At 46.1% G+C, this 15,984-nt stretch overlaps 1 protein-coding gene across 1 annotated transcript in view; it reads right to left on the reverse strand.

Moving 5' to 3' along the window:
* Positions 1 to 15,984, reverse strand: part of CACNA1B (calcium voltage-gated channel subunit alpha1 B) — a 173,664-nt gene that overhangs the window by 135,021 nt on the left and 22,659 nt on the right. Inside the window, exons 4-6 of the mRNA XM_081281719.1 lie at positions 8,228 to 8,319; positions 5,744 to 5,896; positions 3,688 to 3,878 (exon numbers count right to left, since the gene is read on the reverse strand). Of these exons, the coding sequence (XP_081137845.1) occupies positions 3,688 to 3,878; positions 5,744 to 5,896; positions 8,228 to 8,319 (436 nt within the window). The remainder of the gene's footprint in view (positions 1 to 3,687; positions 3,879 to 5,743; positions 5,897 to 8,227; positions 8,320 to 15,984) is intronic.

Raw genomic sequence — 15,984 nt, forward strand, 5'->3', positions numbered from 1 at the left:
CTCTTCTATCTTCCTTGACTTTTGGACAGCATCTGACCCAGCAGTCACCTTCTCAGAGCTCTTTAACCTCTCTCCAAGACACAGTTCTCTCCCATATCGTGCCTGCCCGAGAGGAAACACCAGCCTCTTGCTGACTCCCTCCTTCCCCCTGGCCTCCCAGTGCAGGAACTCCCCAGGAGCAGTGTTTAGGCTTCTCTTCTTTTTTTTTTTTTTTTTTTTTAAAGAGAGAGTGAGAGAGGAGAGAGAGAGAGAGAGAGAGAGAGAGAGAGAGAGAGAGAGAGAGAATTTTTAATATTTATTTTTTACTTCTCGGCGGACACAACATCTTTTGTTGGTATGTGGTGCTGAGGATCGAACCCGGGCCGCAGGCACGCCAGGCGAGCGCGCTACCACTTGAGCCACATCCCCAGCCCCTAGGCTTCTCTTCTTATCCATCTACACTCACTTCTCAGGTGACTTTAACCACCATCTACATGTCACTGACTTTACATGTACACCCTTGAACTGCAGTCCCTCTGAGCACCCTCTCACATGCCCATCACCTCAACTTAGATGATGAAGCTACTGGAAACTTTACATGGTAGAAGGCTCCAGTTCCCACCACCCTCCACTGAAACAAAGCCAGGGAACACCTTGCTCCCAATTCTCTCTTCTGAGTGAAGGACACCTCCTTCCCCAGGAGCTCCAGCCACATCATCAGGGACCCTTCTCTTCCTCTCACATAGTGCATCTGACGCATGAGAAGCACTATTTGGTTTAACATCAATATAGCCTCCACAGCCAAGTAGCTGAACACTTCTTTCCTCATACATGCTTATTACTAGTACAATAACACACTAACTCACATGCACAGAATCATTAGCCAACACTGTTTACCTCTTGTCATGCCTTTGAACCTAGCAGGTCACCCTTCCCATGCCAGTGTCGAAAATTTAGGTAAGTCCCATGACTTTTCAAACTCGTAGGTGATAGAAAGTTCTACAGTCACTTCAAGCTGAAAAGAGTCTTGATTCAGCAATCAAAAGCGTCCCGACTAGATGGTAATCAAACTGTCTGACACCCTGCAGGCCAACAGCTGCTTTCCTAAGCTGTCTGCCACAGCTGGGCCCTCTCCTTAGAAAGGAAGGCATGGCCATCACGTTCCCTATGCCCAGCACTGTTCCTCCTTCCTCTGCAGGCTTGAGAGTACGGACCCTAAGCTGCCAAAACAGGGCAGGGCGGGGGCAGGGAGGGGCCAGCTCTCCCTGTGTGGAGCTGTCCTGAGATAACCTCATCCCTCTGACTCTCCCACACAGCACTTCTGCAGGTTCTTCTAAGGCCCTGTTTGACTCCACAGGCAAACAGTCTCTCCTCAGAGGGACAACCCTTACCCTCTGCCACCAGTTTCTCAGCATCCCACTCTGAACAGATGCTGTTGAGACCCATTGCTCTGTCCTGGCTGCCCACTCTCCCCGACTAGAGCCAGTATGAGAGACACTCATCCTCACCAGCTCCACCTCTCCCTCACCCCTGCTGCAGGCCATGCCAGAAGTATAAGTCTCAAGAGACCACAAAGCCCCTCTCCCTGGTTTGGAGATGAATGACAAGTCCAAAACCCTGTCCAGTCTCCAACAGCTGATCAGAACACTGTTGGTAGTGTGGAAGAGAGGGCCCAGCCAGGTCCTGCCAGCTGAGCGGAACTCTGTTAGTGTGGCGGAGAGTGCCCAGCCAGGTCCTGCCACCTGTTCTGGTCCTGCACAGTGGCAGCCTCACCATTCACTGCCACCACCGCACCCTTGTGCCTCAGCTAAACTTGCAAAGCACATCCTACAGCACCAGCATCTGACTTCCAGCCCTCACCAGGCCCTGCTTTCCCGGCCCTTGACCCGTTAATCTCCACTGCTCACTCTCCTTTGTTCCCTCAGAGCACTGCCACTATCTAGACCCTCACACATCTAGCGCCTCCTACTTGCCAAGGTACATGCAGTGAGTGCCCAGTGCCCGCAGGCCCTATCAAATATGGGTTGGATGAAACCTCTGTGTCCCTTCCTGGCCAGTGCCTCCTGCCCAGGTCTGATTCCTGTCTATCCCCTAAGGGAGGCACAAACACAGACAGGAAGCCTGAGTCACACGTGGCTGCTGGTGAAGCCCCTATGGACACTGAGGGATTTGGAGCCCTGGTTACAGTCCTCCTTTTGGGTGGGAGAGAAATGTGGACAGTTCAGAGCTATTGTTAGGATCTGCATTGTGGAAATTGCCCCTTAATTGGTAAAAGGGAGAGAACAGCCATGGTTCTCATTGCTGCCTTTGTCCCTGTTCTCATTCCCTCAGCCACACAGAGCCTGTCTCAGACAGACCTCTGCTCAACAAAGAATCTGGTTCAGTGGGCCCTGGGCCAGCTCTTCCTTAACTCATCTGCCATCTTCCTGCTCAACAAGTTTGACAGATCAGCCCAGCAAGCACTTACCAAGAACCTGCCTAACATCAGCCCAAGGTCATCCTGGGGCACCCACAAACTTGTGGGGTGGGCAGAGCAGAGGGTCCCACTCTCTTCCTTTCCTCCTATCTACAAGCAATCATGGACACTGCTGTGAGAAGCTTCAGAAAGAGACACAGGGCCCCAGGCGCATGTGGTTCAGGCCCACCCTCAAGATACACAGGCTCTGTCATCTTACGTTGCAGCACCCCACCCCCACTCCCAACAGCACTCAGCAGAACACAACCTCTGCTACCCCAAACTAGGAGTCCACCAGCCAAACCTTCCCAGAGTCCTGGCTCACAGGCACCTTCCTTCTCTACCTCCCAAAGTCCCAGGACACTGCTTTGATTGTCCTCACAGCACTCAACAGGAGGAACGCAAGGTAGCAGGGGTCTTTACATAAAAGAGATTTGCTCAGGAGTCTAGAGCAGAGTTCACCAGGAATCACAGGTAGAGGGAGATGGACGTGAGATGGGTCATCCTGGACTTCCATTATGGTCACCAAACCTAGACTGCTCTGAACTGCTGAGAAGGGCTGGCTTCATGAGACTGAGAAAACCAAGAAGAGACAGCACCAGGCCTCAACTCCAAGAATCCCAACATGACCAAGGAGGTTTCCTTGGGCCTCAGCTCAGTGCCACCTCAAACCTTCCCCTGCTCCTCATCTTCACCAGCCTGGACTCAATAAGAGGCCCTAGAGCTCACTGGCCCTCAATTCCACCCAGAAGACCCCACAGATGTGGTGTGAACAGTGGTTTCCAGTCAGCTGCCTGCAGGCCTGGCGTGGGTGAATTAGATTAGTCTCTCTATGACCTAGTCTGTCACCTGTACAAGGAGTCAGGAGGCCTGTGACACCTCCCAAGCCTAATGTGGCACAGATTCACATGGGCACTGACTACTGTGCTGCTGCACCTTCACCACCCACGGCATCTTGACGGCAACAGTATCTTCTGACCTCCACCCCTGCCCCACCACCCCGGCCCACGGCCCCACCTCCACAGAGCAACTTGAGGAAGACCTAGGTCAAGAGCTTGAGTTGAGACTGACTGCAGAAGCCTTTGACACACCATCTGGATAAAGGGCCCTGAAACTTATTCCAGGGTGGAGGAAGGGGCTCTCAGGGTGGTACAGAGGCTCTCAGTCAGAAGTGCCCCCAAATGGGACCCCAAGAGGGACCAACCCAGGAGCTCCCGAGCCCACCTCAGGCCTAGGGCCAAGATGCAACTCACATTGTAGAGGATGTCAGTCCAGCCCTCCATGGTGATACACTGGAACACTGTCAAGATGGCAAACAGGATGTTATCAAAGTTGGTGATACCAAAGTTGGGTCCTGGCCAATACTCCCGGCACTCAGTGTCACCCTCACACAGCCGGGCAGGGGCCTCCTTGCCACAGGGGAAGTCACCCACAGGATCTGCATCTGTGAGGAGGAAAATGAAGCAGATCCTGAGCTCAGAAACACAAAGTTCTCCAACCCCTCTGGGATTCCTGGGTGCTGGAGAGCGCACTGTAGGCAGCAGGAACCTGGTACCTCCAGACACTCTTCATCAACTGCCTAACCAGTCCTCGCACCTACACCAGGACTCTCCTCCCACCTGCCCCCTGCTTCCACCCGAGGTCAGGACCCACCCTGTTAGGACTTCTGGTCAGTATATCCCTCTCCCTGGGAACCTGTCCATCATCATTTAAACAAGCTCAGAAGCCCATTCGTTTTAAAATAAAAACCAACAAACTCCTACCTTCCAATTCTTCCTACCACTACCACCCTGATTTCTCCTCTCCCTCATAGACAAACCACAAAAGTCTTCTAACATGAAGATTTGATTGTCACTCTAGAGCCAGCAAGGCGGTTGGTTAGTATAAAGCTAGACTCAGACACTGTGCAGTCCTGGACCTGCACACAGGATAACTGAGAGTTAGTTCAACATATGCCCAGAGAGAAACTGGAGGCCTCCTGGCCCAGTCACCACTGCACTGGCCCCTACAGAGTGGGGATTCCTCTACTTTCCTGCAATGTAGTGGGCAGCAAAAGACCACCTAGAGAGGTGGTAAAGAAAACATCAGGGTTGGGACATAGCTCAGTGGTAGAATACTTGCCTGGCATGCATGAGACCCTGGGTTCAATCCCCAGTACAAAAAAAAAAAAAAAAAAAAAAACTGCTAACCTCTGGGACAAGACAGTTGACAGAATATGATATAGAGTGTTTAGCCTCTTCACTCCCAAAATTCCAGTGACAAGATAGAAGAAAATTTTATGAAAATGTGTACCAACATATGAGAATCCCTCCTATCAACACAGGAGATAATTTGAGGAACTGCAAGGATGGAAAGCAAGTCCTCCAAGGGTTAGAAGGCAAAACTGGCCACACAAGTTTATTTCTCCCTTTCCAAATATCTAGATAAATTTCATAAGGAAGTCCTCATTTGTCTCTGTACACAACTGCATTCTCTGTGAACTAGGATGGTTTCTTCCTGTCTGACTTGACACTCTCGCCTCCTTCTGGTCTCGGGCACTGGTCACACTGCCAATGCCATGCAGACCAGCTACGCCCTTGCTCTGATCCTGACTTTGAAGGAAAAGGTCTCACAGTGAAATTCAATGTTTGCAGGGAATTTAAGAAAAGTATCTTTCATTTATAGCTTGATGAAAATTTTTTTAAGTTATGAATAATTTAGGGGCTAGAGATGTGGCTCAGCAGCAAAGTGCATGCCTAGCATATACAAGGCCTTGGGTTTCATACCAATACCAGAAAAAATGATAAAAAAATAAATCATGACTAACTTCTAGTAAATGCTCTTTGGGATCTAAGAGATGATCACATGGGTTTTCTCCTTTAATGTGTTGAGCGCTCAAGGCTCAAATTTACTGTCTTCCTTAACTCTTTCTCTTACACTCAACAGGAAAACCTTATAGCTTTACCTACAAGTACCCAGAATATGGCTCATTCCAACTACCTCTACCAAACGCCTGGCCCTGGCCACTGCCATCTCTCCAAGATTGAGATATCCTCCCATTGGATCCTGTTTCAGCCTTTGCCTCCCCTGGCTACCTTCTAATGAGCTGACACTAAATTACTGTATTTCAAATACATTTTTTGTTTCCTTCCAGAAGTGGCTACAATCTGTATTACTTTATTTGTGTGTCTATTATTTGTTTACCGGTTATAAACTTCTGTCTCAGTAATCTGGCACCTACCAGTTCTCTCTAGCACCTACAGTGGTGCCTGTCTCCTGGATGGATAAATCTTTCATCCTCAACTGAGCCCAGATGATAGGAGACCTCACCTGTGCTGTTGGGGAAACAGGCCTTGTGGAATTTTCCCATGTAGAACTCGAGGCCAATGATGGCAAACATGAGGATGGCAAAGAAGAGTAGCAGCCCAATCTGCAGCAGTGGAACCATGGCCTTCATGATGGACTTGAGCACCACCTGCAAACCTGTGACCAGAGCAGCGCAGGTCAGAGAGCAAAGGTGGGGGCAGGGGAGAAGGCAGTAACAGAGCAGCAAAAATCCAGGGAGGGCAGGGCTGAGAGACCTGGGGCAGAAGCGGAGCTGTAACTGTTGATGAGGTCAAAGAATAGAGCCATGGCCTCAAAGTAGGGGACACAATAGGGAAGGCTGTGAGAGTGAGGACTCATATGGGGCAGAGTGTGACCTCCTAGGGAGAGGTGGACTGAGCAGTGTCTCAAAGGGGGAGTAACAGAATGAAGAGGTGTCAGAGTTTGAAGTCCAAGAATCCAGGAAAGAACAGGAATCCTCAGAAGGGAAAGCAAAGAAAGGTGGGAGGTAAAGCAGAGGACCCTGGGAGGGAAGAGCAGGGGATCCTGGGAGGGAAGAGCAGGGGATCCTGGGAGGGAAGAGCAGGGGATCCTGGGAGGGAAGAGCAGAGGATCCTGGGAGTTGAGAACAAGGGCTACTGACAGGGAACAGCAGGAATCCTCAGAAGGGAAAGCAAAGAAAGGTGGGAGGTAAAGCAGAGGATCCTGGGAAGGAAGAGCAGGGGATCCTGGGAGGGAAGATCAGGAATCCTCAGAAGGGAAAGCAAAGAAAGGTGGGAGGTAAAGCAGGGGATCCTGGGAGGGAAGAGCAGGGGATCCTGGGAGGGAAGAGCAGAGGATCCTGGGAGGGAAGAGCAGGGGATCCTGGGAGGGAAGAGCAGAGGATCCTGGGAGTTGAGAACAGGGGCTACTGACAGGGAACAGCAGGAATCCTCAGAAAGGAAAGCAAAGAAAGGTGGGAGGTAAAGCAGAGGATCCTGGGAGGGAAGAGCAGGGGATCCTGGGAGGGAAGAGCAGGGGATCCTGGGAGGGAAGAGCAGGGGATCCTGAGAGGGAAGAGCAGGAATCCTCAGAAGGGAAAGCAAAGAAAGGTGGGAGGTAAAGCAGGGGATCCTGGGAGGGAAGAGCAGGGGATCCTGGGAGGGAAGATCAGGAGATCCTGGGAGTTAAGAACAGGGCATCCTGGGAGGGAAGAGCAGGGGCTACTGACAGGGAACAGCAGGAATCCTCAGAAGGGAAAGCAAAGAAAGGTGGAAGGTAAAGCAGGGGATCCTGGGAGGGAAGAGCAGGAATCCTCAGAAGAAAAATCAAAGAAAAGTGGGAGGTAAAAGCAGAGGATCCTGGGAGGAAAGAGCAGGGGATCTTGAGAAGAAGAACAGAAATCCTAAGAAGGAAGAACAAAGAACACTGGGAGCTAAGAGCAGGGGCTCCTGGGAGGGAAGAGCAGAGCCTTCTTAGAAGGCACAGCAGGGGGTCCTAGAGGAAAGTACAGGGAAACATGGGAAGGAATCACAGGGCATCCTGCAAAGGCAGTAAGGAAGTCCTTAATTGTCCAGATTCTTTATGGAGAATGGGGAAGGTCCACTCTCCTCCAAAAATGGGAAGTGTGTTTCTACTGGCTGTAGGGTGTGATTGAATTCAGGCCAGAAAAATAAGCAGAGGAGGCTGTAACCCCATGATCTTTCATGCTTCCAGCATGGCCCCAGCTCTTGAGTATGGGCCAGGGGCCGTGCCTATTCAGTGTAGAACAGGGAGCTATCCAAAGATCTTTCTGCAATGGTCCCAGGAAGACACAGAACTAGGTCCCTGCCCACCCAGGCTCCTAGGTAGACCTAAAGCCAAGCTTCCACTAGACTGGGGAACAGAGGCCAGGGTGGCCACTGGCTCACCAGTTCCCCTGGCCACCCTGCCCATGTTTGTCTCCTTCATGGCCCAAACCAGGAGCATATATCATGTCCATTCTCAGTCCCCCAAGGCCTAGTCAGGCTGATCAAACACAGGAGGCCCTTTGCAGCCTTTGAATATTTTTCCACACATTCTATCCCATCCCTGGTCAAGCTTTCATCTGTTCTTCAACCCCATAAAATGAAGCAGGACTAAAAATAACTCTGTTTGTGGGTAGGAACAAAGCTTCCATCTAGGGAAGCCAAGTCAGAGCACAGTAACAGGGTCCCTCTCTGTAATTTTGTAGAGAATAGCCTGGAAAATGCCTGTACCTCTCTTCCTCCTGCCTGTTTCCCTGGGGTCAGAAATGGCAAGCTCAGGGGCTTGGTGTTTAGCTAAGTGGCAAAGAGAGAATGTGCTTACCATGCTCAAGGCTCTGAGTTCAATCCCCATCACCAAAAGGGTCGGGGAGCAGGGCAAGCTCAGAGTCACAAGGCCCTACAGCCACAGTCAGGGACTTAACTGTGGCCTTGGCTGTGGTGAGGAGGAAGGGAGGAGGTTGGTGTTCCAGGTAGGCTTGGGCCTGACTGTCTTAGCTGGACTCACTTGGAATCCCTGATACCAGCTTCAGAGGCCTCAGCACGCGCACAGCCCTCAGTGTTCGCAGGTCAAAGTCAGTTCCAGCTGTGGCAAGGATCCTGGCAGGAAAAAGCAGAAGGAAAGGGAAAGGGTTTCCACATTGAATCTGGGAGGAAACATACTTCTCCTACCACCTGTGTCCTTTCTCCCAAGGGCAGTGATAAATTCATGCCCCGTGTTCCCCACTGTCCAACCACAGGCCAGTATGGGGCCAGGGGCTCACCTGGAATCCCAAGCCATCACCAGATATGCTGGCAATGACTTCCACCTGCATTACCAGCCCTCCAGTTCAGAGGCACTGTGAATGGACACTCAGCCACTGGCCTGGCAGTGAACCCGTCTTCCAACTGAGTCCAAGCCTACACTATGCACAACCAACCCCAGCTGTACTTCAGACCATCCCATGAAAGGCAGCAGTGAGTGGAGCTGGAGTACAGTGGAACCTGAGGGACTCCTGGACCAGCACCACATACCACCCTTCTTCACCCTGTCTCGGAAGAACAGGGAAAGTGGAAGGTGGGAGTCAAGGATTCAGAGATCTCAGAAAGACCCTTATGGAAAGAAACATATTTGTTTTAAAAATAAGTCAGTGGAAAATAAGAAAATAAAAATAAGTCAATGGCAGAGCAGCAAGGGCTATATTCAAAGTAAGAAGTGAACCACTGTTACACTCACACCCAGAGAAGACAGTATCTAACAAAGATTTCCAGGCTAAAGGGAGAGCTTTACCTCTCCCTGAAGGATGAATAAATGGGTAGCTTTACTGACAACCTGTCAGTCACACTGAAGTGAAGAGGAGGTATGCTCCTGATCTACTGTTGTACTTAGGAAATCCAGTCCTGGCAACATGGAGAGGATAATTCTGTCTGATAGTCATCTTCCTGGGGATAGGGGCCCATGAATCAAGTTCCCAAGGGCAAGATCATTGCCTCATGATTAGAATGCGTCACCTTACAGACACTGTGGACCAGTTGAAAAGTTATATGGATGATTTGGACCCTGAATTTCCACCAACTCCACAAGATGTAAAGGGGCACTGTGAGCAATCAGCTTTTTCAAGTTTTCAGAAGGACCAACTAAAGTCAGCAAATGCAGGAGACAACAGAATCAATGTATTAATCAAAAAGCTGAAGAGGAGGGGCTGGGATTGTGGCTCAACAGTAGAGCGCTCACCTAGCACATGCGAGGCGCTGGGTTCGATCCTCAGCACCACATAAAAATACATAAATAAAATAAAGGTATTGGGCCCAATTACAACTAAAAAATAAATTAAAAAAACTGAAGAGGAAACTACCTTCTACAAATGTAACAAGAGAATAGGAACATACTACAATATACACTTCTTGTGATTCTTCTGAAATCACTTCTCCAAAAGATGATTCATCAGCATCTTTCCTAGATACACAGGAGATAGATTCCTAAAGATCTGACTTGAAGATGAATGCTATGTTACATACTCTAACAATAGTCAAACTCACTTCTTGGTATTCCAAGTGCAGAAGAATAATCTATTAGTGATGGAAAAAAAGACCTCAGATAAGTCTACAAAGTTCAGATTATTTCCCCAAAATCATTATGCAATACTTCAGTTCAATCCACATGCTGTTTGGTCAATTCAGAAACTTTTTACTCAACTGGAATCTGATATCCTAGGTCATTGGTTTGTATGGCTTCTGCAAATTTTTACTTTGTCTTACTGCCCAACCATGATATTCCTGGACTGATGGAGAAGGCTAAAATTTTAACCAAAAAAAATCCTGTTTGAGAATTTATTGATCTTATGTTATTGATCAATGACAATTGCCACAAGAATGAGATCTATTATGATCATAACTTAAGAGGTGTATACTTTCATACAAGCTGAAAATGGGAGAAGCACAGGATAAAAATGAAAAGTTGACATCTTTATTATTTTGAGAAAATGAAAATTGAGTATCTTTTTTAAAGAAAAATAAAAACTATTGTAGAGTAATGTCAGCAAGATGGCCAGAGTTGCCTGGTACCCCACACAAAAAGAGACCACAGTATAAACAACTACCTCTGACTGGAGTGACTGAAGAAGGGTACTGGCAAACAGCAGGAAGTGGCACATTCTGTGGAGCACAAAAACCAGGCACCATCAGGAGGAGAGTGACTCAATCTCCCCACACCATCTCCCCAACTCAGACCTGTCTGCCACCAAGACAACTTCTCCTTACAGAGAAAAGGGAAATTAGAGGCCCTAAGGGTCCCCACTACACTACAGATTCCAAGAGTCCCCATTGCCACAGGCCCCAAAGGTAATCAGACTACTGTAGACACAAATGGTCCCCACTTCTGGAGACCCTAACAGCTCCCACACTGCTTCAGACCCCAAGAATGTCAACTACTGGAGACCGTAAAGGCTTCCATGCTGCTACAGACCCCAAAGGTCACCATGCTTCTGAAGACCCCATAGTTATCATACTGATGCAGATGACTATAAAGGAGACCCCTACGACCCTCACAGGCTTTGCAGTTTGAAGAATTTCTCCACACATGGCTGCATTGCCAGGGGAGAAGCCCACATCGTCTACCCTTCATCCCTCCCCATGATATAAGAAGTGACAGCTCAACACCACCTTGAAACCAGACACACTGTTAGAAAGTCTGAGGCCTAGCTATCATGGCGTGTATTCATTCCTGAGGTTCCACTTTTATTCCATCATGCTCACACAACTGGCTGCAGTACCTCCAAACTGCTTATGGCTTTAGCCTAGCAGAAAAGCTGAGACTTGGTTTCCAAATCCATGCAGCACCCCCATCCCCCAGGGAGATTTGCACAAAAAGGATGATGCTGCACAGCCAGTGGCCCAGCACACCTACACATATCTACCTGGCCTGACAGACAAACAGTACCTTCATGCCAGAAGAGAGCCCATCACACCACCATCCAGAATACACCCAAGGCTAGCCCAATAGCCAGCCAGGTAGCAACCCTACCCGCCCACTGAGCCTGCTGCATAGCCAGTCATCCCATAATACCCATATGTGCCTGCAGCTGGACTAACAACCAAACAGACCCCCCAATGGATCTGCTGCACAGCCAGCCAGTCTTCAGCAATCTCACATACCCAACTAGCCCAACAACAAGCCGGATGGCAGCCCTGCCTCCTGAAGAACCCATCACATAGCTGCTGACCTGCAGTACCTTCAGGTACATATGCCCAGCCCAACAACCAGCCAGGAATCATCCTTTTCTCCAGCAAAACCTCACCAAACATTCACAGTCACAAACACCTAAGCCTAGGCTACAATACAACCACAGACATCGCTTGTCAGGATTATAGCTTAAGAATTCACACACAAATCACACCTCTGTGTTTACCAGAATCAAGGCTACCACACCATATCCAGCTGACACCCTCAGCCCCACCCACAAGAAAAAGATTCTCTATACAGAGAAGAAAACTTTATAAAACCAGAAAAGGCGATTTACTAACTAGACGTGCAGACGTCAACACAGGGACACAGAAACATGAAAAAGCCAGGAAATACGATGCCACTGGGGAACAAAATAATTCTCCAGCAGCAGACTCCAAAGAAAAGGAAATTTATGAAATGTCTTCAGAGGAATTCCAAATAATAATCTTCAGGAAGATTACAACATTTAATAGCATACAGCCAAACAATCCAATTAAGTCAGGAACAAAGGACAGATGCAGTGGCGTATGCCCCTAATCTCAGCAACTTGGAGGACTGAGGTAGGCAGACTGCAAGTTCAAGGCCAATCTGGACAACTTAGCAAGACTGTGTCTCAAAGTAAAAATAAAAAGGACTGGGGATATAGCTCAGTGATAGAGCATCCTGGTTTCAATCACCAGTACCACTAAATAAATAAATAAACTCAGAAAAAAATTATAATCTGAATGAGAAATTTGACAAAGAGGCATCATAAAAAAGAAGCAAATCTTACAGCTGAAGAATTCTATGAATGAAATAAAAGTACAATTGATAGATATAACAACAGAGTAGATCAAGAAGAAGAGGAGTCTAGAGATATAGCTCAGTTGGTAGAGTGCTTTGCTCGCATGCATAAGGCCCTGGGTTCAATCCATATCGAGGAGGAGGAGGAGGAGGAGGAGGAGGAGGAGGAGGAATTTCTGAACTGGAAGATAGGTGTTTTGAAGATAGGTATTTATTTTATTCTAATCCAGTCAGAAGAAAATTTAAAAAGAATGAAAAAGGACATCATTAAGCAAATTGATATTTGCATATGGGAGGGACATAGGGTAAAGAGATAAAGGCACAGAAAGCATATTTAACAACAACAACAAAAAATAGCTGAAATATTACCAAGTCTTGGGAAAGATATAGACATCAGGTCCAGGAAGCTCAAAGAATCCTAATTAAACTCAACCCAAAGAGATCCTCTGCAATTCACATTAATATTAATATTAAACTGTCAAATATCAAAGACAGAATTCTAAAAGTAATGAGGAAAAAAAAAGATCAAATCACATCTGATTATCTCAACAGATGCAGAAAAAGCATATGAACAAATTCAACACCCCTTCCCGATTAGACTAACAGATTTCTCAGCAGAAACTCTAAAAGATAGGAGAAGATGGGATGATGGATTCAGAGTTCTGAAAGGAAAATACTTGAGCCTAGAATAGAATACCTAGCAAAGCTATTCTTCAGAAATGAAGAAGTAAAGTTTCTCAGATAAACAAAAACTGAGGGAGTTCAACACCAGCAGACTAACCTGACAAGAATTGTGTAAAGAAGCCTACGTTTAGAAGCAGAAGAAACATGACTACCACCATGAAGTATAGAACTTACTGACAGAATTGAAACAAAAGATAAAGAGAAGATAATCAAATTTTATCACTAAGAAAATCACTAAACCACAAAGATTAATAATAAGAGGAAGAAACAAAGAATATACAAAACAATAAGAAAACAATTGACTTAATAACAGGAGTTGAATGTTACCTGTTAATAATAACCACAAATTTAAAAGGATTAAATTCCCCAATTAACAGATGAATGGATTAAAAAACACCCAACTCTATGTTGCCTACAAGGAACTCACATCATCAGTAAAGACACAAATAGACCAAAAGTGAAGAGATGGAAGAAGATATTCCATGCAAACAAATCAAAGGGGAACAGGAGGAGCTACACCTGAATTAAACAAAACAAACTGACAGACTGTATAAAAGCAAAGAAGGCCATTGTGTAATGATAAAATGATCAATTCAGCAAGAAGATATAACAGTTGTAAATATATTAACACCAACACTGTGCCAACCTAATATACAAAGTGAATATTAGATCTAAAGGAGACAGAGACTCCAATACAATAATACTTGGGGACCTCAATGCCCCATTTTGATCAATGGACAGATCATCCAGGCAGAAAAACCAACAAAAAATATTTGAGTTAAACTATAATACGGATCAAATGGACCCTAACAGATATTTCTAGAACATTTCATCCAACAGCTGAAAAAATACACATTCTTCTCATCATTGCAAGCAATATTCTCCAGGGCAGACAATGTGTTAGGTTGCCAAAATCATATCATGTATCTTCTCTGACCACAATGGAATAAAATTACAATCAACAATGGAAAAACTATGGTAATTATACAGATATACAGAATTAAACAATATGGTCCTGAACAACGAATGAATTCTGAAGAAGTTAAAGGGGAAGTTTAAAATTTCTTAAAACAAATGAAAATGGAAACATAACAAAATCCATGGTATATAGCAAAAGCACTACTGAGGGAAATCAGTGGCCATAAATACATACAACAGAAAGATATCAAATAAACAACATAACAATGTGACACAAAGAACTTAAGAGCAAGAACAAATCAAACCTAAAATTAGTAGAAAGAAAGAAACAATAAAGATCAGAGCAGAAATGAATTGAGACTAAAAAAATCACACAAAATAATCAATGAAATAAAAGATTATGGGTTTTTAAAAAAGGCAACAAATCCTTACTTAGACTAAGAAAAAAAGGAAAGAAGGCTTGTGGGGGGTGGTCGTGCTGAATGACTAGCATTTTCCTTCCTGTGATTGGTAGAGGCTCTGTTGGTCACTTTCGTAGTGATCTGGTCACCTTCGTAGTGGCCCTAGACACTGCCCAATCCTTGAAGTAGCAGAATGTGTCTTCATGCATAGGCATGCCTTTCTGCAGCCCCATGGATTGTTCCTTTCTGATACTACCCCTTTACCCTGTTTGGGATAGAATGTTCCAAATGGAAACGCCCTTTGTGTGTCCCCTTCTCTTGCTCTGTCTTTGGGTGTGGCCTTCCTAGATGTCAGTCAACCTGCTGACAGCAGACATCCCGGAGCTAGACTCCTCAGCCCCCTTGACACCTGACCCCTTGCCTCATTTGAATGGCTTCTCCTCAATAAAAGGGTCAGGAGGTTCCAGCTCTCTCTTTCTGCAGACCCTTAAGGTCAGAGGAGCCATCACAGGACCCCCAAAGGAAAAGGTGTCTCTGTCTTTTGTGTAGTTATCTCACGCAGCCCTGTTCCCCTCGAGTGACCCTGAGGGATTTTGTCATGAGGAACGCAACAAAGACTCACTCAGAAAAAGATCAGGGAAAGGAGACATTAGAATTGATACCACAGAAATACAAAAGATTGTTAGAGACTATTATAAACAACCATGACCAAAAAAATGGAAAACCTACAAGTGGATAAATTCCTGAACACATGTAACTGACCAAGAAAGAACCATGAAGAAACAAAATCTAAAAGATCAGTCATGATTGATCAATAATAAAAAGACTCCCAACAAAGAAAAACCCACTTCTGGATGGCTGCATTGCTGAATACTACCAAAGTTTGAGGAACCAGCACAAATTCTTCTCAAGCTGTTTCCAAAAACTGAAAGAAAGGGGGAAATTCCTCCAAGCGTTCTGTGAGACCAGCATGAGGAGCTGAGAGTTCAGAAAACGTAGAGCCAATTGGGGTTTGGTTTTGTTTTAAATAAAGGCACCAAGAAAATAAACTGGACATAGGGCAGTCTCTTCAGTAAGAGGGTGCTAGGAAAACTATATTAATATATAGAAGAAGGGATATAGACTCCTATCTCTAACCACATACAAAAATCAACCCAAAATGGATCCAAAACTTAAAAGTAAGAACTGAAACTATTAAACTACCAGAAGAAAACAAGGAAATGCCTCAGGATATTGGTCTAGACAAAGCACCAGCAACAAATGCAAAACCTGACAATGGGATTATATCAAACCAAAAAGCACCCTCACACCAAGGGAACAGCCAACAGGGCTGAGAGGCGGCCTGCAGAATGGAAGTCTGACCTGCCAACCACTCACCCAACAGGGGGTTGATTTCCAGAATATGTAAGGAACTCAAGCAATATTTAAAAATCCAATTTTAAAATGGGCAACTTATCTGAATAGACAAAGGAAGATATGCAAATAGCCAATAAGACTATGCAAGAATTCTCAACATTACTGATCACCAAGGGGATGTACATCAAATTCACAGTGAGATATCATCTCACCCCAGTAGAAAGGCTATTTTCAAAAAGACAAATGACACATGTCAGTGAGAATGTGGACAGGGGACTCTATACACTGCTGGTAGGAGCATAAATTAGTTCAGCCACTAGAGTAGTAGTATGGAGGCTTCTCAAAAAATCAGAAATAGAACCATCATCTGATCCAGCACCCACTCCTGAGCACATATGCCAAGGAAAGGAAATCCGTAAG

Source organism: Spermophilus citellus (genome assembly GCF_964194105.1).
Source record: "Spermophilus citellus genome assembly, chromosome: 2".
In the NCBI taxonomy this organism is placed as follows: Eukaryota; Metazoa; Chordata; class Mammalia; order Rodentia; family Sciuridae; genus Spermophilus; species Spermophilus citellus.